At 36.8% G+C, this 27,354-nt stretch overlaps 2 protein-coding genes across 6 annotated transcripts in view; one reads left to right on the top strand and one right to left on the bottom strand.

Moving 5' to 3' along the window:
* Positions 1-1,474: 1,474 nt before the first annotated feature.
* NUP37 (nucleoporin 37) lies at positions 1,475-22,466 on the bottom strand. Its single transcript, XM_039708226.1, has 10 exons — positions 22,437-22,466; positions 20,737-20,956; positions 19,027-19,151; positions 17,978-18,050; positions 14,275-14,369; positions 6,423-6,513; positions 4,057-4,238; positions 3,123-3,173; positions 2,621-2,714; positions 1,475-1,827 (listed from the first exon to the last, which is right to left on the bottom strand). The coding sequence occupies exons 2-10, from the start codon at positions 20,890-20,892 to the stop codon at positions 1,714-1,716; spliced, it is 981 nt and encodes a 326-aa protein (XP_039564160.1). The 5' UTR covers positions 20,893-20,956; positions 22,437-22,466; the 3' UTR covers positions 1,475-1,713.
* Positions 22,454-27,354, top strand: part of LOC120501658 (PARP1 binding protein) — a 38,004-nt gene continuing 33,103 nt past the window's right edge. For all 5 annotated transcript variants that reach the window (XM_039708223.1, XM_039708221.1, XM_039708222.1 and 2 more), the window contains exons 1-2: positions 22,454-22,596; positions 23,215-23,738. In XM_039708223.1, coding sequence (XP_039564157.1) covers positions 23,589-23,738 — 150 coding nt within the window. In that variant the 5' untranslated portion in view covers positions 22,454-22,596; positions 23,215-23,588. The remainder of the gene's footprint in view (positions 22,597-23,214; positions 23,739-27,354) is intronic.

Raw genomic sequence — 27,354 nt, 5'->3', positions numbered from 1 at the left:
TCAAGTTTCAGTTTTCCAAGTACTGTGCTGAGGCAACATGAGAGGATTAACTAATTATTTTGTTCTGTACAAAAGAGCATGGAGAACACGCTAAAAACATTAACTGCTCTCTTATTTATTTATTTATTTAAATATCCATATTACTTATTTCCAGTGTAAAATGAAGAGCCTTGAACTTGGCAAGATTATTCCTGGGTAAACAGTTTTAAGTAGTCCTTAAAAACAGAGTATGAAAAGCAAACATCCTGGTTTCTGAATTAACTACAGAACAAAAGAATTTCTGTTCTTTGCCCTCTTGGGTCTTAAGCAATTCTAAACCAAAAAAGTCTCACTCAGGAGTGCACCTGCACATACCTGGTGCATATTGCCCTTGTCTGTATGGGTTCTGACTATAGAGGATATATCGTGCATAGGCAGGAGCTATGTGAAGCTTGCTCTGAGGACAGAAAAACCCATGCCTGTTTCAGTTCCACTACACTCCAAAAGGATAACAGTGCCTCAGGCCAGTCATTACTCCCAGAGCCACAAAGATTTTTAGCTACAAGTGAATTAAACCTCCCCTTAAGGCTGCTATCTCTGGTCAGACAATGGATACAAGATAAACAGAGCACTATTACCTTGAAACATCTGCTTATTTACAGTTTAGGCACACACCAGTCCACTGGAACTTATAAGGAACTTCATATTTCTTTTAGGCAAATTTTGGGGCCAGCTGGAAAGCAAAAGTTCTCAAGAATAAAGGATTATGAGAAATATAATATGGTCTTAGGTTTCAAAAGGTGACTGTAATTTTACTTATTGCTGTCCTACTTCTGAACTGGTTTTATGTGTCCCAGATAATTAGGAACAAACAAACAAATATTTTAAAATGCAACTACAGCTAATAAGGAGGGCTACAATGCTGTAAGGAGCTGTTACACTAGTGTAACATCCTGACATCCCTTCACTTGCAAAAGTATGCAAAAAGATACTTAATACAGAAGTTATCTCTGTCTTCTTCTTCTTTTACTTCCATTCTGGGTCTTGTATGGGAATGACAGGAAAAATATGTTTCTAGAAAGCAGAATGCCTTTGATTTTCCTGTAAAGACTGCAAGTAAAAGGCTGTAAACAGAAAAAACCCCTCACTATGCTGTTTGACAGGCTTAAAGTAAATCCCTCTGTCATCTTTAGAGAAATAAAACTACTTCAAATTATCATTCTGGTTTTACCATTAGCTGCTTCACTGGCAGTGGTAACTAGTTTATTCAAAAACATCCAGGAACAGTATTTTATCACAGTACACTGCTGCATTTCTTTTTCTCATAAGATAGCCATGGTTAGCAAAGTTGATACAGAGAGGTGCTCTTTCTGTAGGTACTCTGCACAATATCAGGTATTTGAACCTTATTAACTGAGTGAGATTATCAGACTGACATGCTGGGACTCAAAATCTCTTTAAAAACTCCTGAAAAAAATTCATTTCACACCAAATACCATGTTTAAAAAGTACATTTTATTTTAATAGAAAAAACCAAGAACCAGATGTATGATAACCATTTTTTTCAAAAGCTCTTGTACTTGCAAGCTAAAAATCAAACACAAGTGATTTATATCTTGCTTATTTCTTTCTTCTGTAGTCCAAGTGAAAACCATCACAAAAAGTAAATTTCTTCATTTTACTAGAAAAAAGGCATTATGCTGTCAAGCTTCACATTGAAGGCAAATGCTTATTTTACATTTCAGTAACCCAGAAGAAAATTTTATGGTCTCCTCCAACTGCACATAATGGAAGAGTTCTGTGCCATGTCAAACCAGATCCTACAGCTGCAGTTCCAGTAAGAATGGGCTGTAAAAGACAGAGAGAGAGAAAAATATCAATACAACTTCCCTTATAAATGATTTCTAAACTGCAGATACCAAGTTGCATAGACAAATAAACACCACAGATTAAATACTCTTCACAAATATAGTTAAACTACAACAGAAATTCTACTGAAAAATGTGATTCTCTGCTACATAGTTTGAGTAGCTGCTTACTACATTTAAGTAACATACAGCAGAATATTCCACAATAACAAATAGTTTCAACTCTTTACATTAGCATAAACACTTATTATAAAGGCATGATATCAAACTTAGAAACCTTTTAAAATGAAATTACTTCTGTTGTTCCAATGTATTCCTAACTAGTATGTTTGGAGGTAATATTTTTACTGTAAGCATTACAAATATATACTGACTCCAGCAAAGCCAAAGTATTTCCTATGCTTTGCATTTTCATTAATGATTTAAAATATAATTAGTTAAAACCAGAAAAAACATACCACTAGGTGTTTTTAGCCTCCTAAGAACTCGAAATATTGCCAGATTAATTAAGTATCAGATTAAAGGTGTTTTTCTTCCCCTTAGAACTGATATGGCAAACCAAGCTAAAACATATAGATCAAGCAGCTTCTAAATTAGCAGTTTAAGTGTGCACCAATATTTTTTTCCTTAGCATGAATGCACAAACCAAAATAAAATAAAGTGGGTATACCAAGCAGCAGTTCTGAATGGTTTGGGCTAGTTTTTAATTGTAGTTTTTAAGTAACATGAGTCTGATCTCAGGAGAACAGATACAACTCCAATCAAAAATTTACCTGGGGGTGTCCTAAATGATGAACCAGCAATTGAGTAGTTGTCTTTCCTGGATATCCAGTGGTTGCAAACAGATTTTCATTCACTCGGGACCACCTATAAATAAAATAAACCCACCTATGAATAAAATGAATGTTCTTTCCAAACACCCCTCTCATACCAGCAGAGGTGCACACAAAGTGGAGTTCTCTCCCTTGGGACTAACTGTGAAGATGTCACATATTCTATTAACAGCAGAGAAACATTTAGTGAATTAGCTTGTAAATGATTCCCTACCCACAGCCCCATATGCACAGTGTTGTAAAACAAAACAAAAAAAAGTATCATATGAATGCTACACATATATACTAAATGCAGGTCATTCACTAATTTCACAAAGTTTATAGACCCAGTCCCCCTAAAAATGACTTAAGTGAGACACAAGCAGGTTATTAAACTCACAACTGTTTGCATAGATACAGACTTAAACAGATAAACGCAATAAAATCAAGACAACATTTATACCTGAATAATCTGGCTCGGTCAACATGGACAGGTCTCTTATCCTGTGGATAACTAAAACAGACATTCAGAGTAAAAAACTGTTCTGCAAACAACTACAGCTTATACTGTAAGTACTAAAAGTACAGTGAAGGGGACACATTGTCTACTCTCTGTGAAGCAGCTGTGGGAAAACCAGAGCATTCCTGCAGCTTGAATCTCAATTTGGAGTAGGAAAATTGAAGTAGTTGTCCAGTTTATTATGGATCAATAGCTATCTACTTATGGCTTGGAATGAAATTTTAACAAACACATACAGTGAGAGGCAAACAGTAGTGAGATGCTATCTCAAATGGACAAAAAGACAGAAAATTTTACATTTTTAACATAAAATAGTGATAAAGATGAAACAAAGAATACCAGGGAACGTTTTGTATCAATATAATAATTCCTGATAATTGTTCATTTATTTAGCTTATGCATTGGGCCTACAAAGGTGGAGCATCTCTTACAAGGAAAGGCTGGAGGAGCTGTGGCTGTTCAGCCTTGAGAAGAGATGACTGAGAGGGGGCCTCATCCATGTCTATCAGTATCTGGAGGGGATGGAGCCAGGCTCTGCTCCGTGCTGCAAGCAACAGGATGAGAGCCAGTGGGCACAAACTGATGCACAGGAAGTTCCTGAACACGAGGAAGAACTTCTTTTCTCTGCAAGTGACCAGGCACTGGAACAGGTTGCCCAGAGAGGGTGTGGAGTCTCCTTCACTGAAGATATTCACAATCCTGTGCCTTGTGCTCTTGGATGACCCTGCTGGAGCAGGGAGGTCAGGCCAGCTGACACACTGTGGTCCCTTCCAACCTGACCCATTTGTGATTCTGTGACTGCCATGCTTTATTAGCCAAGTACCTGCATTTCTTCATGAAGAGAATAAAGACACTGATGCCATGGGCATAAAAATACCTGGAGCGAGTGATATCCCAGATCAGCCAATCATTTCCAGCCACTGCTCCAATTTTAAAAGTATTTTTTAAACACCAGTCTGCTGACATCAGTGGTGTTTGTTCACACTCCAGGGAGAGAATGGCCTGCTGTGTAATCAGGTCGTAGAATCGTATAGTCCCATTCTTCTCTGCCACCATCAGCTGTTAAAAAGAAATTCATAGAATGTGGTAAACTTAGGATGTAATGGAAATTAAATTTTTTCTACTCCATAGAAAACCTAGAATACATTCAAGCAAATATTAATAATACTGAATCAAGTACAGTTCTTCACTTTATACCAGAAAACTCTCTCTTGGACACTGTAATCAATTTACATAAAAACTACTTTAATCTATACTGTTGTTACACTGTTATACATAATGATTACATTGTTTTATTTCTATATTGCTATAGATATCTAAGTGTATCATTTTGGTGGTTAGAAACACCAGTTCACAACCACCAAGGCACTGTGCTTTCATACAGCAAAAAGTTATTATTTTAACATTCAGCAGCTTCTGTTCTGAGCACAAAGAACCGACTGGCATATAGTGCTGTAAAAAAGAAAGGGTTGTCAAACACTGGAACAGGACTTCCCAGGGAAGTGGTGGAGTTACCATCCCTGGAGGTGTTCAAAAAATGACTGCATATGGCACTTAGTGCTATGGTTTATTTGATATGATGGTGTTCAGTCAAAGGTTGGACTCAAGGATCTTAGAGGTCCTTTCCAACCTAAATGATTCTGTCATTCTAAGCAAAGTATTAATTAGTGTGGCTGTAGAATCTGTAGAACCACTCTTACTGATTTTATGTAACATCTCTTACTTCATCCTATAACAGTTTGCAACATATTTTATCTAAACTTTTTCCATTACAGCAGTACACTCAGGCAGTTGTTTTTAAAGTATTGTAGAAAGAGCTTCCTAATTAAATTACAGAATCATAGAAGGATTGAGTTGGAAGGGAAATAAAAAATCCTGTAGTTCCAATCCTCTGCCATTGGCAGGGACACTCTCTACTAGGCCAGATTGCTCAGGGCTCCATCCAATCTGGTCTTGAACACTTCAAGGAGTAAGCCTTCACAACTTCTTTGGGCAACCTGTTCCAATGCCCAGATGATGACATGAGATTTTTCATCATGAGGAGAAATGGTTTTCAGATAGTCATGAACAATAATTAAGAATGGCAAAGAAACATTAAAAAAATACTCCAGTAATACCAGTTAGTTTGGAAAAACAGAACCGTCACCAAAACATGCTTTCCTGCAAACTAAAGGTCATGGTGCAGTAAGCATTTTGACCTGCAATAAGCTTTTCAGCAAGAACTAAATCTATCAAGTTTTATGAGTGTTTGGAATGGCCTTTTTTTTTTTTTTAAAACCCCAAAAATCAAAAAAACCTTGTACATGTCTCTGATAATGGTCAAAGAAAAGACATGCTAATAACATCTAAGACTGGCACACTATTGCAGTATTTTTGGGAAAATCTATTAATTTTGTTGTGCTAACAAAGTTGCCCAGTAGCAAACAGCAGCTAACCCATTAAATTCTGATGCCACCTGAATCAACAGTTTTCTTAGTTAACAGTTTCCTTTCTTAGTAAGGACGGATATTGATATTGGTGGAAAGCGTGATGAGATTAGAGATCCTCCTTCCCTACTGCTGTGTAAATATTATGATATCTTATTTGACTGCTTTTCTCTGTTTTAAGTATGTGTTTTTGTGGTAACCCAAACAACCATTTGTAGCTGCTTAAGGCCGTTACTGATAGGCACAATAGGAATAATAAATCCAAGACTGCAGGGACTAGACCATTAATGAAAGTGGATATTTGGGTACTTACCAGCTGATTAATCCTCCTCAGTACAATAATAAGATAAAATCACAGTCTATTGATTTGATTTTTCAGAACATATTTCATACACTTCAAGCAAGAACAACAACAAAAATGTCCCCTGTCAGCTTCAAACAGATACTTTTCAAAGCTTGGCATGTTCTATAAAGAGTCTGTATTATTGGTGTACTGTATTACCATGACTGAGAAAACTCAAGCTCTTCTCTTGTAACTGTCAGTTAATAAGCAATCAGCAGAATAGTTATCAACAACTGATGTACCAAATCAAGAAGGAATATTTCTGATGGGAGGAGTAAGGAACCGAGAGTAAAATGACAAGAATGGCAATGAGAATTCATTCCCAGTCCCTTCACATTAGCAGATCCAATCAATATCCAGTTACAGTGTAAACTAGGTCCTCAAACTTTAATGTTATTACAGCATCAAAGATTCACACTTTAGGTATGTCCCCTCTCCTGTTATTTTAAAGGTGGTGAGGGAGAAAACCACAACCTTAAAAGCCTCCTCAGGATGCCAGCAAACACTCATTCCAGAAGAACGCAAAACAAAATGGGCCTTCTCATTTCCTTCCAAATCCCAGACCCTGGGGAGAAAAGAAAGAAAGAAAAAGAAGTAAAGTACTGAACTATTGCCATTTGACTGTAAATACATTAATTTTCAGTGTTCACAGAGGAAGTGAACAAATGAAATAGTGTTCATGCTGTATCATTTGAAGAAGTCATTGAAAGTAGCCAGTGCTGCAGATAATGTATTTTAACATTGATGAGCAAGGCAGAACCTCTATTTAACTATTCAAATGATTTGACATTTTAACTTATCTAGACATGAAACCTCAGTGAGATGCTCCCATTTTTTCATAAGTCAACATTACAGCCTTTGTACTATACCGTAAATAACAGTGAGGCAGTACAAAGCAGGAAAGTCAGCGTTGGTCCAGTTGATACAAGGAACCTAAAATGAGTTACCAAACAACTTAAATCATCCATGTTGCCATAAAGGGCAAGACCCTTTATGAAAGTATTTTGGCTGCCTAATATAAGAGTTTCCAGCATTTCCTGGTAAGACAAGATTGAGTAATGGAAATATAAGAAACCAGAAATGAAGCTAAGGCAAACAGAAGGATCTATGGCAGAGGTAACACTAACCAAGAAAGGGTCTTGGAGAGCTTTCAACAGGTAAATTGCATGTGCCAATTTTACCTTTTCCTTTAGAAACATCTATAGTACATATCTGGCAGCTATAAAAAAATTAAATAATCAACAATATTTGGCCAATATGGATGGACAGGAAAGTGTATGCTGAAACACCCAAACTAGTTTAGGTGATGGGTGAGTTTGCTTTGGATATGTTCAATAAGAGTGGTAATGACTCATGGAGCTACTTTGTTCCTAAAATGCAACAACACCAAAACTGAGACTATTTTACCTCACAGCCACCGCTCAACTCCCTCTTTTCCTACAGAATCGATAGCTCAGTTGTAGGACAAAGACATCACAGTTGTGAACATCAGTCTGAACCACAAGGCTACACGTTATTTATATACATTTGGACACTGAAACATACACATATATCCTTCCTCTCTGACATGCAGAACTTGAGAAACAGCCAGTTTTTAAAGTAGTGTTCTGCCCAGTCTTTTGAGCTGGATGAGTGGCTACGTACTATTATTGTTTATTCTAGAGAATTTTTGCTGACTTCCTCCAGACTTTTTCAGTTTATATCTCACCAGGGTGCTTAGAGCCTTATATTTAAGAGATTTAAAAAAACTCTTAACCAATACATCATAAGTCTAGACAAAATATATGGGAATAAAGTAAATATGTTTAATGAACAATGTTGTTTTCTTATGCCAAACCACAATAGATCAAATATTTGTTCTCCCCGTAGAAAACACAGGGTCTCTAATCTTGAAGAATCAGTGTGCTTACTAAAAAAAGTCAAAACAAAAACCTGACAAGTGTTTAAAAAATGAAATATCTACTTGATTAGGTAATTTAGAAACATACAATACTTTCTTCTGCTGCCAAAAATTTTGCCTTGTAGATCTGTCCAAGTCAAATCAACACTTCCCATGTGTATTTACTGTGCAGGGAGAAAATTATGATACAAGAGAAGATGGTGAATCATTTTGGCAAAAGGAATATGCCATTATGTTTCCTTCCCTGAAGTGAGTGATGTTATTAGGTGTTGAGACAGAAATTTATGTTTTTTACCTCCATAACTTTGTTATTTATAAAGTTACCAAATTTGTATTTTTTACTTTGTAAGAATGGCAGGACTGTTAGTAACAAACAGAATGGGGAGGAGAATGGCTAAAAGCCTCTTTTATATTTTCTTTATTGAAACCAAAGATAGTATTATTTAGTTTTGGGGGAAAAATCCCCAAACTCCCAAAACACAAACCAGGCAACACATATCAAGATAGATCCTTGTCTGAATGCATCATGTCTATACAATTACATATGTGTTCAATTAACTCTTAACTCTTTTCAATATTTCTTTGTGAAAAACCCAAGTAAAAAACGTGCAAACCCCAATAATTTAGCCAAACTGATTTTCAATTCCTAAATTACTCAGTAATCATAACCAAATCAGCTACAGATGCTGCCTCCCCATTTTGTCCACATTCCTATCACGTAAATCAATCCAAAAAGACTGAGGAATTTGCCTCCCATTCAAAGCTCTTGAAACTTTACTAATACTACCATGATTTTATACCAAACTAAAATAACTGTCTGTTTTTCTCCGAGCATCCTTATCTTTTTTAACCCTGCAATGTGTCACTCTCTTACTTCTCTTCCAACCAACTGTTGTGGCATAAACTTGTCACTGAGCTTGTGGTATTTTTTTCTGATATTTAAAAAAAATTCCACAAAAATTTTATTGGAGAAAAGTTTGAATAAATACAGTTGAAATAAGTGCTCAATTTGATTAACATTTAATCTCAAAAATAACATCCAATCTTCTCAGTAAAATAATTTTTTTTAAGTAATTAAGGACTGAGAAATTATTTACTGCAGTACTCAAAAAACTTAAACCAACTCAAATACAGATATTTGTAAATGCTGTTAAAGAAAATTCTTGAGATACTAGTACCTTTTTCTTGTCTCTCAAATCCTGTAACTAACAAGCAAATAAAAACTGCAGCTATCTCCTAGCTTGAATATATTCAAATTCCATTGACCCAACTATATTATATCTTGTATGCATGAATATGGATGCATATGTGCAGCAATATCATCATACAGTGGACTTTTATTACAGCTGGAAAAGTACCTCATTAGAATTCTGAAGACTTGTGGCAATGGAGATGATCTTTATTTTATCTTCTAATTTTCTGTATTATGAATAATTCTAAGTAGAACCAACTGCTAATTGGACAAAAATAATAATTTGCAATAGTGAAAGAACTAAACCAGATTGCAATCTTCAGGCATTTCTCAAATCCCCAGAAGATGGAAGTAAAAATGGGAATTCTTCCAACAAAAGATTTCTAACAATTTTAGTGAGTGGGTGGGGCTAGAAGAAACCTTGACATGTGATTCCCAGCCACATAGCATAATCAACTATACTTGATCCATTACTCAAAGATTACTCCTGTCCAACATGGTTTTGTTGGGTTTGGTTTTTTTTAATATCTAACTTTAATACATTTCTTTATATCTCCATCAGACATATTCCATGTGTGAGTAAAATCCTGTCACTCTTGAAAAACTTAGAGGACTATGGAGAAGGGAAGGATTTCTGCTCCTGAGATCACACAAAGGTGAAGTTGTTCCCCACTGAGCACAAGGAGTGAGAAGATCTCAGAAAAGGAACATGAAAGTGCAAAGATTAGGAAATACTGCAGAGAATACAACCAATACTGGCTTTCTCTAAGGTCTTCTGCCAACTCCATATGGATTTGGCTATTGCAGAGCTGGAGGGTACTAGGCAGGACATGAAAGGCTGAAGTGGAACTGCAGAGATTCCTCTATCTGGTCAGAACAAGAAAAAGGTGTAATATTTAAGTTTTTATGAAGTGTTTTCACAGAAGAAATGTACAAATATTCCTTCAGAAACCTGACCCAAGTTTACCATTTTCTTTTGGTGATCAAAGGAAATGTCACTGTTTCTAAGGAATTAGTGATTAGAGTATTTCAGATCTTGGCATTTAAAAAGATGGTATCTCTAGCTTCTTGTAATGTCTACTTGGATATACAATCAATAGACTGATCTGTTTCTCACTGCTGCCTGTGGGCTGCAATTATACCCTGCAGTGTTGGTAGAGGCAGGAGACACAGTGCAGTATCTCCACTTCACTAATACACATTTCACAGGCCATGCACACTTAGAACTAAGTCCAAGAAATACACATTTCTACTACTACGACTGAAATACCTTTAAAGTTATCTAATGCAAAACCACAGACCATGCAGCATTTTTTGGAAAAAAAAAAAAAAAAAAAGTGATACTTCAGTTCTGTCCTTTCAACCAGAGCAAAAAATTGTTAAGAGCTATCAGCTTATTGTTCCCAGTGTGGATCTAACACTAAATGCTTCTGTGGTATGACTGCTACTGAGAAACTCAACTACCCATTCTGTTGATGGCTTTCTAAAATATAAAACTTCTAAACAAATCTAATGCAATGATTTCTATTTAAGAACAATTTATAGGCTAGACTACATTCTAGAGCTGTGTTACTCTTAACATAAGCTATAATGTGTCACAAAGGAAATTGCTCCACCATCCTCGTATTTTGAAGACTTCCTAATGAAAAATTTATTAAGATCACACTGAAATAATGTTCCAAACATTTGATCCAGAAAGCTTTTGGTTGGTTTTTTTTTTTTTAAGCTGACAGGAGACCTGTTAATTCTTGCACTGTCCAAAACCAGTTGGTTAATGCATCATGGCTGTACAATGTAAAATAATTGTGTAAGAATACATTTGGGGGACATACAGGGATGCATACAAGTGTGCAAATTCAAAGACTGGACTCTGAAACTAATTAAGACTTCTTTATTTTCAAAAATGATCATGCAGAACTAGCTTGATAAAATGTAACCAGCATACCTCAGAAAGAAATAATTTGGTATGCCAACTTTTATAAAAATTTTGACAGAAAGCCATACTTGACTGCACTAGGAATGGGAAGATGCAAACAGAACATGGTTTTGGAGGTAGAAATAAATAATAATGAGCACTTTTCAACATAGCCAAAACCTGAAATATTTATTCAATAATCAAGGTAAGATTCAAGTGCAATGTGTGCTGGCAATACATTAAAGATAACAAGAAAAAAAAAAACACAAAAAAACCAAAAAAACACACAACAACCCAAAAAACAAACAAACAACAACAACAACAACAAAAAACAAAAACCAAACAAAAAAACCACCAAAACCAAAAACCCAGGAGTGGCCATTAGCTTTCCTTCATATTGTCTAGAGAAAAATCTACACAAAATACCTAGGCCATGAGAGTACCATGTAAAAATATGATATAGATAAACCCCCTTAAAACCAGATGAAACACTACAAAGCATTCTAAAATATAGTTAATTTAGCTTTCAGTGACATCAAAGCTTGCCCCCTAATCCCTGGTTAGGGAACAAAACTAATCTTCTCATGATCTGGCATTTATTCTACATGCAACAGAGAAGGCCTGAACTTGAGAGTGACTGATAAATTCACAAAGTCCTCTTATGACGTGAGTCATGGCCTCAGGAAATGAACAGAACTCAGAAAGGAATCAAAAAGCAAGTATAGTCACAGATAACGTGGAAGATAATTCAACTATACAATCTTTTGTACTCAAAAAGAGAGGAAAAGGATGTAGTTTAAGAAATAGTTAAAAGAAAAAGAGAGTGAAGGAGAGAAAGGGATGGACGAGCCTTTTGTAGCTTTTCAAAATACAAGCTATTCCAGCACTCAATGACCAGAAGAAATTGCCATGCTAGGATTTTTAAGGGTCTGACACTGTCAGAGCTTTCAATTCCATCTTAGGAGGGAGTATGAGGTGATTAGCAATCAGACTGAATTAACCTTTTGATAGTCAAGAGGTTAATTTTTAGCATGGATATGAGATTAGTGGGTTTTGATAGGATGGTATTTTGCATTAAGTAATTCCAGAAACACCCAGTCTTTAACCACCAATAGTGGAGGGTATCAGTTGAACTTGTGGTGTTTTCCAAACATTTCCCACAATTTTTTGGCTTTGCTAAATATCAAAACAAAATCATTTGTACATCTGAATTTGTGCAGACTCCTAGACTGTGTTCCTGCATCATAATGAAAAAGCCAGTAGTAATTTCTTTTCTGAAGAGTGGTGCACAGGGAGTTGCACACACACAATCTCATTAACAAAGTGGGATGCACACATTCCTACACTTGATGCAAATGTTCAAAGTGTACACTGCCTTACCATTTCAAGGAATTAAATCCTTAAAGCCATCATAACACAGATGACCACTGCAATTATTTTTAGTGCAGTTCTACTTCACAGCTGCAAAAAAAGTTTTGAGTTGTGAGATCAAGGCCAATAAAGACCATGTGCAAGAAACAAGAATTCCTGAGTGACACAGCAGCAACTTAAAGGTAAGAACTTTGGATCTAACCAGTATCCAACTTACAGTGTCTGTCCTCCAGCCAAAATGACTGAACTCCAGTCTGAGATGTCACAGTTGCAGCAGCATGTGGCAATAATATTTAGTGGGTGAAAACTGAAAATCTCACTTCCCTAGAGGCTTCTGATGAACTTAAACCTAAACTTTCTCTTGAGTGAAAACCAGGGAAGACCTAACCATGCTTGTATATATTCAGTACATACTGAGAAGTTGTTTTAAAACTTTATTAAGACTTAAAAGTGGAAATCAAGACTTGTACTAATTGTTCTAGAACTTTATTCCACAGGCATTAGCAGATTTTGTATCTTAAAAACAATTTCAGGATAGAAATTCAGTACAGACAGAAGAATTATTCCTCTTCTTACATTACTACTGAAGCAAATTACAGAGTAAGTAAAGAATGATTTCGGTAAGTCCCAAGGAATGCCTTTTCCATTAGTTTTGAAAGTGTAACCTTTAAATTCAATAGAAAAACTCTTCATGCCCCACATGCATGAATGGAAAAAATAAGAACTCAAGTAGCCAAAAAAAATCCTACTTATTTCCCATGGCTTTTAACCAAAGACTTTATGGTTTATGGCATAAAATGTCTTTCATAGGTACTAAGCTGCAATCTTGTTAATATATATTAATTACATACATTTTATTTCCCTTTAGATTAGTATCAATTAGACAACTGGTTTTAAAACAGTTTTCTTCAATCCTAGGCAAGTTGAGCATTTCATAAAAGAAACAGGAAAAGGCCACAGAGTCAAACAGTTGTTAACTGAATAAGCCAAATATGAGTTCAGATTTAACAAAGAAATCAAGGATAGGAAATAAATCAGAAGAAGATTTTACAGCTAAGTCATACATTTCTACTATTCATTCCTAATGATTTGGTTGGAAATACTGACTAGACATCTGCGGAAAAACTGCTTACTCATCAGAGTACAGAAAGTCAAAGATGATGCTTTCCCAACTCTCTTGCTGCCCTACTGCAATGACCTGAAAAGCCTGCACAGCCCTCTTGATCTCTCCAACTGCACTGGAGGGGTAAGAGGAGCAGCTTAACAGATTCATGCACACTACTAGAAGATGTGTAACCTTTTGACAAACTCCTGCGCCAAAAACCTTTACCCAGCAGGCTTCAAAGCATTCAACCATGCTTCCCTTCTACTTCCAGTTATAAGTATCCAAACACCTGGGTTTGAAGCAGCTGTAATCATGGTATTTTGAGCTGCCAGTACCAATGTATTAGGATGGTGCTGCCTTCAGGCTATGTCATCCCCATCCCCTGGTAAGGCTTATACATCTGGGTAGATGAACAAGCTCACATACTGAGTTTAAACTTGACCCACCTGATGACAGAATACATAGAGAAGGTCTGTGTAATTCAGCACTGAGCTGTACGTGTCTGCTCTCTCCTATTCTAATTTTATTCCTATCCCAGAAGGGGGAAAATAATGTATGCAAATCCAAGACAAAAGTTTTCTTCATTTTGAATCTAGCCGATTCAAAATATTGCTTTGAAGAAAGATAACCCACAAGTCACAACAAAAAGCCAGTCCACAACCTAAGTTAACAACAATAGTCCATCTCTTATCTTATTAGTGGACTAGTCTTGTTAGAGGGCCATGAAGGCACATTAAAAATAAAAATATAAATGCTTATTTATTTAAGTGGACATATAAAACATTCACAGATAGAAAAGGTCCAATATTAGTTTTTCAATGGTGTTTTGAACAAAATGCATACCTGCAGGTGTGATCATCGCTTACACTTGCAATTTCTTGACCTTCGTTGGGAGCAAAGACCAGATCATTGATGTAATCTGTGTGGCCATCAAATGTCTGCCAACCAGAAAAGAGAAATACTTTTACCTTAGAGCTGACTGTTCCACCAAGGTATTTAACAGACCTGCTAATGGAAAGATGTGTGTTAAGATAAAACTGTAATTTTAATAGAAGGCAAAGAAAAAGTTTTTATCAGTAACTGGATTTCTTTAAAGTATCTAATTCATGTGCAGATTCATACTGCAGGTGAAAAGATCCTCCCCACTACTCCTTGTAGTTAGCACAGAGGTCAGTTTGATGCTTTTGCTTGACAGAGATCTGTGAATCACACTAGAGCTTTTTATCATTTTTTCAACCACAGAATTTAGAAGGTAGAAGACAATAAATCCCAGAAAGGAAGAGGAGAATTACCAGGCAATGAATGCATGATCTACCTACATTAAAGAACTCTGATTACTGGTAAGTAACTCTGATCTCTGAATCTCTCATTAAATACACCTATTTGTGTTTTTAAAAGAAATCTCACAAAATTTTAAGCCAGGCAAATTTCCATGTGTAGATGTATCTGTTACTGCTCCACCCTCTTCTATTCAGTCTCACTGATTAAGTCTCAAGGCACAGCTGCTTTTGTTTTGCCCAGCAAGGTATCATAAAAATGAGACAAAAATATCCTCTCGATAACAGCATGAGACTGAGACATTGCAGAGGAAAAGAAGGTTGAATGAAAACGAGTTTCACAATTTTCTCAAAGAAAAACACACCACCTTTAAGTGTAGCTATTCTGAGGAACAAATGCAGAACAGATTAAAAAAAAAAGAAAATCTCAAGTACGCACAATAACTAAATCCCCCTCTCTAAAAGTTTTAAGAATGCCTCATCAATTCAATACAGAAATATTTTCAGCAGCCAACTTTTTTTTTCTAATATTTTTTCCATTATTTTATTAAAGCCTAATGGATTATACTAGAACTAATAGGCCCTAAGATGATGCTAAACTATTTAGACAGAATGCCAAGTCTTTTGACAATTTTCAGCATTCTGAATTCAAATATCCTGCCTCATTTTACTTCTACAGTTCTGATGAAATATGCTTTTTATTAAGCAAAATTTGAAACAGGACAAGGAAGCCGTAATTCATTTCCAAATGAAAACCTCAAAAGAAGAAAAAGGTTTCATGAAGATCCATCAGTCATATTTTACCTTTTGTTTTTTGTTCTGGGCTTGATCCAACCCATAAATTTTGGATTAGTCGTGTCGACAGAGTAATGGAAAACTCAAATGTGCTTCAAGTTCCTTGTTGATAATTACATCAAGACAGTTTTTCCACTGGGAAAACAGAGTAAGATTACTCTGTCTATCCCTCCAGAAGCAACACGTACTAATTGTTTACTATAAAAGACAAAATGTTCAGAGATTACATTCTGAACGTAGTCACATACTTCCTTCAGCTTTGTTTCCATGTTCTGGACCTCTCCTGAAGATCCCACGTGTCAAGTGTGCACCGTATAATAGATCAAAATTTTCCACATGTTCATCATGAGTCCAACCTCAGGTTTGTGAAATAGGTTTTCTGAGGTATCAGTTAACTCTTAATAAGAAGCCGCTGTATCAAACTTTATTGAAAGCCAGATCAGCATAGCTCACTCAGAATTTGTCAACATCTGTGTTTTCTCATGTGCTTTAAATCAAAGCTAGGTGTTACTTTTCTTGACAAGAAAACTAGAATATAATAATTGTCCAGATATAAGAAATTAATTGATTTCCAGAAAGGGTTTTCCACACTTTATATAAAAAAACCCCAGAAGACAGTCTCAAAGACTACTTTTATTGACATAAACACACACTAGTCCATATTCTTTGTTTTGTTAATGAGTTCCTCACTAATAGGTAAAAATATGTATTCTTATCTGTTTTCTCATTATTTTTAACATTAGACCAAGCCCATATAAAATACAGTATATATTTTTATTTTTCCCTCAGCCAGAGTACGTCCTTAATAAAGTTCTTGGACAGCTAATTTCAGTCGTGGAGCTGGCACAAACAAAGCTAATAGCTTTACTGTTAAATTCAAGCCAATATTTCTCATTTGTATTGCATATGCACCAAACAATCATAGAATCATTAAGGTTGGAAAAGACCTCTGAGATCACTGAGTCCAAACATGAATTTGACACTGCCAGGTCTGTCCCTAAGCACCACATCTATAAGGTGAAAACAAGCAATCACATTGCTTCCCTGGGCAGCCTGTTCCAATGCTAGACTACCCTTTTACAGAAGAATTTTTTCCTAATATTCAATCTGAACCTCCTCCTCTGGGCACGACTTGGGGCCATTTCCTTTTGTCCTATAATTTGTTGGCCGGGAGACTTTCTGGCTGACCCCCAGCTGGCTACAGCCTTCTTTCAGGTGGTTGTAGAGGATGTAATGTCCCTCCCAAGCCATCTTTTCTCCAGGCTGAACAACCCCAGTTTTCTCAGCAGAGACTTTCCTTCATAGGACTTTTGCTCCAGACCCCTCACCAGCTCCACTGCCTTCTCTGGACATGCTCCAGCACCTCAATGTCTTCTTTGTCCTGAGTGGCACAAAACTGAAGAGAGGATTCAAGGTGCCAAGTACACAGGGATAAACACTTCCTTCCTCCTGCTGACCACACTATTTCTTGTGGCCTTATTAATCCAAAGTAAATTGAAAAATTAGAACTTAGATGTTGAATTTAGCTCACTAGAGTCTGTAGTACCAAATTTATCCCATTGTTTCATTATTTCAACAATCCATTAGCTAATATAAAGAAACTTTACATTCTGCTAAGTTAAAATATTTAATTCACAGCTTAACATTAAAACTTCTTGTCCGAAATTCACAAAACTGTAGATATTACACAAATAGATAACTTCAATATGGAATGACAGACATCAACTCACAAGCAAAGAGCATAAAGAACTTTTAGAATGATTTAGTTAGAAATCTCACCAAGCTGACTAACTATGTCAGTTATTCCACTGCTCAGTGGCAAAATCATGCAAGACCAACACTAAAAGAAGGAAATTAAAAGTATGTGCATGTATGAAGCAATACAAAAAGCATTTTCTTTCAAGACATTTAGTAGCCTCCATCTTTACTTCTTATTCTCTGCCTGTATTCAATTACCAGTATGGCCACATAACTGACATCCACAATCCACTTAATTTCTGTATGACAAATCTCATTGTCTTAGTAATATAAATTAACACACCAAAAATAAAAGTCTATTTTTTATTCCTTTATACCCAATAAGCCACTCTCATCAAAAGAGGCATCATGTTCTAAAGAAGTAAAAGCCAAGGAATACTCTCTCCCAATTTTTTAAATTTATTAATTAGCTTTGCTTATTGTTAGCTAAGACCTCACCAAAAATCTTTATACTGGATAGCACAAACATTTAATTAACAGTAGTACCTGGATTGGGACATTGTTTCAAAGGAAGAATTTTGAAGAAAATCAGAAGACAATATAGGTGATAATTACAGTTATTCCCACTTTAAAGACAGAAAGGTATTTACAATACAGTTATTATCCCTAGAGATGATGGACCTAGGATCTGTCACAAGTGGAGCAGAAGGATAATTAAAGATTAGACTGCACTAGAAACTAAACAATCTTTTAGAAACCTTATTAGCTGCCCTTACCTTAAATTCATTCTTGTCCTGCAGGTCTGAAGTAAACAGCCTTAACTTCCTATCAGAAGCTGCAGTACAAAACCTACACTCAACAGACAAAAAAAGGCTCATCAGTCAATCAACATTGCAATAGTTGCCTTTTAATCAGTTTTCCTTCATCTTAAAAATGCAATGAAAAAAACAGATTTTGAAAAAAAACTCAAAAGCATCTGTCTTAAGTTTTCTGCTTTGGCCACAAGCAGAGTTATAACTGGTGCTTATCTGTAAAACAGTGTGCATCAAGGGCCAAGAATTCTTATTCAGATATTTTTACAAAGCTAAATCTGGATCAATTACCAATTATCTGAAATACCTCTCACATAAATGTTGCTGAAACTTTCCTTGGAAGAAGTTAAGTGGTGAGGCACAAAAACAAACCTCATTATCAGTGTTTTAAAATACTGAAATATTTCTGAAATAGAAAATTCAGAAACCAATTTCTATTTAACATTTTTTAACCCAAAAGACTGTATGAAAATGGAGCAGTAAGCAACTACGGTAATTTTGAAGAATCAAACAAACTACTGAGTACATTTTAATTCAGAAGTTCACACTTAATAGCTAACTATCTTTCTAGATTTTCTAGATTTTTTTACCTCAAAGGCTCTCACAAATAGTATCTAACCTACATTGAAACACAGCACATATTATGCAAATAGCTTTATAAAGGAGGCCATTCAAATGATCTCACATTTACTAAAGCTCTTAAAAGAAATGGCTCCTCAGAGATGTACAAAGAAAGAAACTATGTCTGAGGTCCATAAAAATAATGAAAAAAATATTATTTACAGCTTGTTAAGTGGGGAGAGGGTCAAGGGGCACAAGAAGAAGGACAAAAAACAAGCAAATTAACAAAAAAAAAAAGACTGAAGAATAAATACTCTACTGAAGAATTCAGAGACTTCATCAGTGCTTTCTGAGGAGTTAGATTTCACTCATAAGCCTTGAACAGTCCAATATTAAGGACTTAGAGAAAACAAGTAAGAGACAAGGATTCACTGTAGTTTATTGTTAAGTACCTTATCTGGGGAGGTATAGCATCAAGTCTAGTTTCAGGACTCCATGCTATGGCATCAACTCTGATTCCATGGTGAAATGTTCTTAGTGTCTTATATTGCATGCCTTCCACTTCTGCATCCTCCTCCTATAGAAATATTGCAGTTAGCTGATTCAGAACAAGGTCTTAGTGACTTCTAACAAATCAGATTGCTACAAAATGAAAGGGCTTTCAAAATTACACATATTGGGATCTTTTCAGATCATAACATCTTCAAAGCAAAAACCTGGAATATATTGAAAGCATTAACTTGAAATATTTAAGTACTTAGAAATACACTAAAGTATGAGTAAATTATGACTGATTGCAGTCTCAAACCAGAGGCCAATGAAGAGCAGAAAAATCAGAACTGAGCTATGAAGATGCTGAGCTCATTCTCTGTACAAGTAGTATCTTCAATGATACAACTAAGGCCACTTAAAACAGCATGGCAATTTAGCACACACTGCAGTGAGAAGAAGCAATAGGAATAAATGCAAACATGTAATTTAATCTGTCTTCTCTCTCAGTTGTTTTTACACCATGGAGAAATGCTGTCACTTCCAGAGTGCTGCTCTTCAAACAGCACGAGATAAAAAGGTGCCCTCTGTCATCTGGTCCTAAATACAGGCTTGCTTATTCTTACCACTGGTAAGAACACCAGGTAACAGGAAAAAATGAAACAAGAGTTGGGATTATGGACTCCGTCAATAAGCTAAGACCTCTAAAAAGCTTTCAAAAGTTTTCAGAACATCCAATGGAGCACCTCAAAGGATATTCCTACACAATTTTCTCTTTGTCACAATTCTGCTTTAAGATAAAGAACCTCTCTGTACGTCCTCTACATAATATAGAGCCCAGCTGAGGATGCCTGAAATTACCCAGTTTTTCAATGCTTCTCAACAGGAAGAAAGAATAACATTTTCCTCTCCTACTCTGAAATACTCATTGACTCCACATGTGGAAGGGAAGGGAGGATATGAAAATTATAGAAAAAACACCTTGTGTCAGTGGTTGTCAAGATTTTAATTACTTCCTTTTCAAGGCCTACACCAGAAACAAGGCAGTGAGCAACACAAATGTCAGTATGATTTTGTGGTGAGCACTAGGTGCTCTTCAGAAAATTTCCAACAGTAAGACCATAGGGAATAACAATAAAAAAAAATTAGCTACACTGTTAATCATAGTAGACAAATTACAAAAATAATATTGTATAATAAAGAAGCAAGATGAAGGAAAAAAGCTTAGAAATTCTGAGCAATTGTCTTCAATTGATTGTCAAGCATCTAGGCAAAAAACCCCTCGTGAAAAACATTTTATCCAGTATAAAAATATACAATACTCAGTATTTTTAATTTTAAAATTTTTCACAATATAACTGTAAATAACTTGAAGTCAAGAAATTTTACTGTTTCCAACAGTCTGTGAGGGAGATCCAATAAACACAATTAGAAAAATGAGGTAAGTATTTCTACGGTTCATCCCTAAAAATAATATAAATATATAAAAATATAAATATATGTATTTACATTTCCGTGAAAAACAAGTATCCTAGACTTGTTAGTGTAATAAACAAGTAAAATTCTCCCTTGTTTATCACAGGGAGAGGAGGAAACAGGAAAGTGACAGAGTCTTCCTGCAGTAGAAGTGCTGGCAAAGTCAGTTTCAGGGGCATCTAACACAAACAACTAACCTGAAATCTGCAAGTCCCAACAACCACGTAATTGTTGCCACCATAAGCAATGAGGGAACATGAATCTCCGCTGTCAAATGGATTGAATTTTACCACATGCACATAATCCTCGCAATCCACAGTGTAAGAAGTGTTTCTAGTAGAATCTTGCTTCATTTTCAGTGAACAAAGTCAAGGTATCACAGAAGCAATGTCTTCTCCAGGATGACAATCCTCATTCCTACACAAAAATTTTAAAAAGCATAGATGAGTCATTGCATGAATAAAAAACAAAAAGTATTTATGGCAAAGCAAATAAAAATTTCCTATAACATGTTCAAGAACAGAAAAGCTGCACTTCAGCTTATTAGATGTAGCCTGTTTGTTTCGTCAATCAGAATATTTACTACACTAACATACATTCAAAACTGTCTCTTACAGACTTCAGCAAGAACTACTGAGTCAGGCCTTGGCAACCCAACACCAATACAAAAAAAACAACTAATTGCACACACTCCAGAAGAGTCACACACAGCATTTTAACATTTTCAACCAAATGAGAAGAAACAATATGTCACTACCTTCAAATTCTCTTTACTTGTCTACCTCTTTACAGACTGTGAGTCAAACTAAAAACTGTAAATGAAAACCCTGTTGAGCATTCAACCAGTTTTCATGAAAACCAGGTTTCTGTGCTAGAACACAAGAGGCCAAGATACACAACTGATTTCAGAATTGATTCTTTTTAGTCCCGGTACAGATTTGACATTAGTTTATGTATTTTTGGGAAAGCAGACCTTTAACTACACACCACGTGGAAGACCAGCTTGAAATCTCAGACCTTTGACAGATTTTGGTGTGCAAACGATTAGAAGGTCTCAGCATCCAAGACTGAATGTTTTGCTTGGGAGGCAGCCAGGTCTGACAGAGGCATCACTCAAACACAGAGAGGCTCTCCCCAGTTTGTGTTTGTGTATTAATTCATACAACAGTCCATCATATTACCGTAAATACTTTAGCCATTTGACTTGCATAGCCTTGCTCCTAAAGCCAACTGCAAGTTTTAATTCTATCAAAAGTTTTATTCCCCCAAGGCTTCCCATGAACACAAGCCATTATAGAATCTCAGAATGTTAAGGGGTTGGAATGGATTTTAAGAGCATGTAGTCCCAAACCCTGCTGCCATGGGCAGGGATATCTGCCACTAGACAAGGCTGTCAGTGCCTCATCCAACCTGGCCTTGAACACTGCCAGCACTGGGACATTCACATCCTCCCCAGCAGCCTGTTCCAGGGGCTAACCATTCTCACTGCAAAGAATTTCTTCCTCACATGTAACTACAGTTTCCCCTCTTTCAGTTTGCACCCACTGCTCCTCGTCCTATCACTACAGCTCCTGACAAAGTCCCTCTTCAGCTCTCCTGCAGTGCCTCTTGAGATGCTGGAAGGTGCTGCGAGATCTCCACTCAAACTCCTCCAGGCTGAACAACTCCAACTTTCTCAGCCTGAATTACCGGCCAGCTTGAAAACACCAGGAATATTTTTACCTTCATTCCTTTAGGAAGCACGATCAGGGCAAACACGCGTGGACGCGCCTTACCTCCCCCCATCCTTTACCCTCTTACTCCCTCCTTTTCCCTTCAGGGCCCAGCTGCTGCTCCCCAGCCAGGCTGCCCGGCTTCCCCCGGGGCCGGCGGTGCCCCAGCCCCGCTTCACACGCACCTCGGCGTCCCCGGCTCCGGCCCCGGCCCGGCCCCGCCGCCGCGGCCGCGCTCCGGCCCCGCGCTGAGGGCAGCGCCGCGGGGGTAATGCCCCTTCTGGGTGTGCCGGGCGGCTCCGCAGGGGTTTTGGCTGGTTCGGGCTGTTTCGCTGGGAGCGACAGGTATGGTGCTACGGAAAGCTCGTAGCGTGGGGAGAAAGAAAAGCCTTTGGAGAGGTTTCGCTCTGCCCCACGCTGACTTGCAGCGCACCTGTTTCATCCTCTGTGCCCCCCATGTGACGTTCACGTTATCGAGTGGGTTGTCCCCTTTAAGTGTTTTGGAGAGTGAGAAGTTGCTGTTGCAGTCGTGCTTGTTTCCCCATGTCGCCTGTCCTGCCTGCCCCTTGGCCGAACTTCCTTACAGCCGTGCCAATAACCAAAAAACAAAAGCGCTGCGGGCTCTGCCTCAGCTGTACGGAAAAAGGTCAAAGGTTGAGTTTTGTTTTCTGGAAGTGCATGGGATGGGTATTGCTCCTGTACCGTCACAAAGTTGGGGAACTTTGTTTCAGAAAAGAACAAGTTTAAAGGCAAACCTCTGCTACATTGTCATGTACCTTATCTTGACAAATGCAAGAAGGTGAGAGTGACCAAAGCACAAAGTAGTCCAGTTATTGCTAGCAAAGATAATGGCTTTTCAAATTAAACACCCCCAAATTAAGGGGAAAAGACTATATTGGTAACAAAAGTCTTTAGTCATCTGTGTTAGTAACTCTTAGAAATATTAAATCTCTTTTTTTCCAGGTTTAAAACATCCTCGTAGACACTCATCTGTATGTATAGCGAATGCGGAAAGTACTGAAGACACTCTGAGGCTGCTTTTGGAGACAAAGACTCATATTTGTGATAACATTCCTTTATGTTGGCAGAACATACAAGGAAAGTAGGGGCTTTATGAAGGCGTGACATACATAAGCACTTTTAACCCCTTATCTTCGTAGTTGCTCTGTCACAGTGAGGCAAGTCTGGTTTAGTTGGAAGAGTTTATTCTGGGAACTTGGTCTTTAAGAAGATACAACAGGGTTTGCACAGCTTGTTGGGAGGTGAAGACCTGCATATTCCTCTGGCATAGTTATATTTGTTTTTCTCTTGATTATATCGATCTTCTAGTCTAGACAATGGTTACTTTCCAGCAAAAAATTTTACTCTTGGTCAAGTGTTTCAGAAGACAATGGCCTTTATTTTCCAACTCTGAAAGGACTACTGTGTGTGGAGCAGACTGCATGCTGATGGCGCTACAACTGTCCATGGCTGAAGTCAATAAACAGGTTAGCATTCTTTTCAGTATGTTCCAACCATAGGCACCAAGTTGAAATGACTTTTTTGGTTGTTTCCTTGCTGTTTGTTAAAACAAGGTGTGTTTAAGGGCCAGATGCATCAAGGCAAGAAAATTAATATTATTAAGTGCAGTATTGAAGCAGGGCTTAGAAAAAGGAGCAGAAAGACAGATAGGAGGATGGAAGTGCTTTATGTGTATATTTGAGCTGCAAACTTTAAACACTAGTTTATTTCTGCTGAGCTTGTCACTTCTGTTTATTTCCATCCTATGTTTCTTTTGTGCTATAGATCAGTGTGGGACAACTATGGCATTTGGGGTGTGTTTTTTTTTTCTGAATGCTCCAAAAATATTTTTGAATGACATGTGAAGAAGATGGTTACAAAACCGATTTGGTATAGTTTGTGTGAGTTGTATAGTTGTGTGCACTTGCCACAGTCTGATCTTAGCTGCTGCTTTTCCTGACACTTGTCAAATGAAGACCTATATGTTGTGAGTGTGTAGCCAGTACCAGTAGGAATTTTATGGCTTTCTCTGTGTGTACATGAAGTGTGAAATGGTGAAGAGGAGGTATAAGCCTAAGCTCTCTGGCTTGTCAGAGCTGGAGGATTTCTGAAACATACCAGAAACAGTTGCAATATACATCGGGCCTTTGCCTGTAGCTCATCTAAGGAGAGCTACTGCAATACTTGTTTTAATAACCTAAAGATAGCTATTTAGGTTAATTAACCTAATTATTGATGAAAACAATATGGACTGTTTTTGGAAGACTTGCTCAAGTGTTGCATAGTAAGTCAAATGTGTAGTACAAAGCTTTAGTGTAAGAAAATCACAACAATGTACCAAATCAACAAACATACCAGAAACAAGAGAACCATTTCAAAGTGAAATCCCTAAGCCAATAAAAAACCCAAACAAACAGAAAACTTGCTTCAGTTTGTACATCAGAAGAAAATTTGTAGTGTAAAATGTGCAGACTGTGGGTATCTCTTGTCTAAACATTAAGTATAAAACTGGTTAAGTCATCACCCATTGCTAGAAGCATTACAGTAAGGATACTAGAATGTCAAGATACTACATTTGTACTTGTTGGAATGTAATATATTTCAGCCAGGAGCCTGGTGTCATCACAATACCTGTGTAGGTTAAAATGAGAAAATCAGTGTGCCTCAAAATTAGCTCTTGGAAAACTGGTAGAAGATATTAATGCAAAACTACATATGGAGGTGATTGCTGTTTGTCATGTTTGTTGTGATTCTCAAGGGAAAACTGTAAACAGTTTTCCAAAGCCACCTCTGGGAACTAAAATGTGTTGTTCTACTGTATGCCAAAACTTACAGATGTGAAAAGATTATGGTTCACTGCTCCCTGTTTTCCTTACTATGAGTTTTTTTCTTCCACTAGTGGTAATTAGTTTATTCTACTTTATCCTTTTTTTCCTCTTCCAGATAGTATTCCTCTCTTCCAGAAATATCTCTTCTTTCAGACATGGTCCAACAAAAATTATAGCAGTTATTTTCAACTAATTTAATTTTGAAATGTTTAGCTTCTCCTTTGGATCTGAAGAAAGAACAAGTTTGCAAAACCCTGATTTGTTTTCTGATTATACTACTTGGTCTAATAAGACAAGCCCTTCCTTGGATATATGGATTAAAATTATTTTAGCATTTACATGTTCTGCCTCTGAAGCACAATTTCTTTAGATGGTATCCATTTTGAAGTTCACAGTCTTAAAGCAGAATCTGTGTGGTTTATTTTGTCCAGCAGTGAAACTTCAAACTAAGATGCAGACTATTACAGTTGTAGGCATGTCCCTTGTTAGGTTTCTGATTTAAATACCACAATGTTAAATTGTTAGCACCTGTAGAATGGAAATCTGTTTTGGTGAAGTCAATTACTGCAATAAAAATTTTATTAGCAGGCTATTGAGTGGCTGTATTGAGAAAAACCCAACACATCCAACCATCGAAAACAACCAAAATAGACTTCTCTTCCTTTAGAAGACTGGACCATTTTAATGGATTTGGTGTTTTAACTGGTACCCATATCCACAGTGGAAGTGAAAAATAACAAAGCTTTTAGGACAACTTTAGGAAATTTTAAAAGCTTTATAATCTATTAATCTTAAATTTCACCAGAATAAGGGTAACAAAAAGTGTGATAAACCCTAATCAAACAGCAGGGATAAAAAAAAAAAATCTATGCTCTGAATCTTTCTGAAAATACTTTAGTTTGTGGCATAGTTGTAGCCATGTGGCATAAGGTAGACAAGTGGCATAAGGTCTGTGATGGAAGCAAATACCTTTCACCTAGGTTGATTAGTATAAGTCTAAAATCTAGGAACATTTTCAAGAAGAACCTTTCTCAAGGTTTGGAATAGTAATAACAGTTTTCAAGATGAAGTTCTGCTGGGAGTAATTGCTTTAAGTTGACTGTACCTGTGACTCACCTGGGGTAGATGAGTTACTAGGTCAAATAATCACCTGTCATTTTCAGCCTATGGCTGTTTTAGCTACTGGGATGGGAAACTGAAGTGTATAAAACAATTATTTTCCAGAATCTGTGAATTTAAGTTGTCAGACTTAAATGTGTTGTAAATCTTTTCTAAAATGAGAATTTTGATACTGGAGGAAAAACTGCTTCATTGTTGATTTTAGAAATATATCTTCCCTTTTGAAATTTGTGTTTGTATATTTCTGATTTTGTATAAAAGCAGTTTTGGTATGTGGTTTAGTTCTGTTCTGTGCTTCCATGAGTGCATTTTGCATGTTGACTGAAGAATATTCTGTTCTGTTTAGTGTCTTGTATTTCTTCAGATGATTTCCCTAATTATTCTGGTTCTGTGTTGGCAAAATATGGACAAATATGTCAAGTTTTACAGTGTTACTCCCTTAAACTGTTCTGAATGTCTCCCTTTTGGTAATGAGATACTCCTAACTAACTTTGTAGCAATTTTACGTGATATGTTGCTTGTAATATGTTGTGATGATGCTACTAAGAGAGGTTGTCTTGGCTGTTCTTCAGCATGGGTAATTTTTCACAGAATCACAGAAGGGTTGGAGTTGGAAGGGGACTCTGGAGGTCATCTTATCCAGCCTACCTCAAGTAGAGCACCTGTCCAGGTGTCTTTCAAATTGTCTCTGAGGATGGAGATTCCATAACCTCCCTGGACAACCTGTGTGCCAGTATTCAGGCATCCTCAGAGTACAAAGGTGTTTCCTGATGTTCAGAGGGACCTGGTCTCACCAGTGCTGAGTAGTCTTTTCAATAAGGAACAGGCTCTTCTTTAGAAAAGAAGTTGGAGTAATAAATATTTTCCTGGATTTTTTTAAAGAGGAAATTATATATTAAGGCTGTTCCTATACCCTGTGTAATCAAATCCTACCTGTAAGTTAGTTTTGTGTAGTTTTGTTTTGCTTAACAATTGAGTTGTTTGAACTGTGTTGAAATTCTTGCTACTTAAGTCTTGATGCATCTTTCCTAGATTATCAATAGGACTTTTTTCTTCTCCCTCCCACCCATCCCTCTTTAGTATTACAGGTGTCTGTTTTGAGGGGTAGAAGAGGAAACAAGGATGTGTGGAGGTTTGTTTTGTTTGTTTCTAACCA

The sequence above is a fragment of the Passer montanus genome, unplaced genomic scaffold (genome assembly GCF_014805655.1).
Source record: "Passer montanus isolate IOZ18808 unplaced genomic scaffold, ASM1480565v1 scaffold20, whole genome shotgun sequence".
NCBI lineage: Eukaryota > Metazoa > Chordata > Aves > Passeriformes > Passeridae > Passer > Passer montanus.
This window is presented reverse-complemented; position numbering and strand designations above follow the sequence as displayed.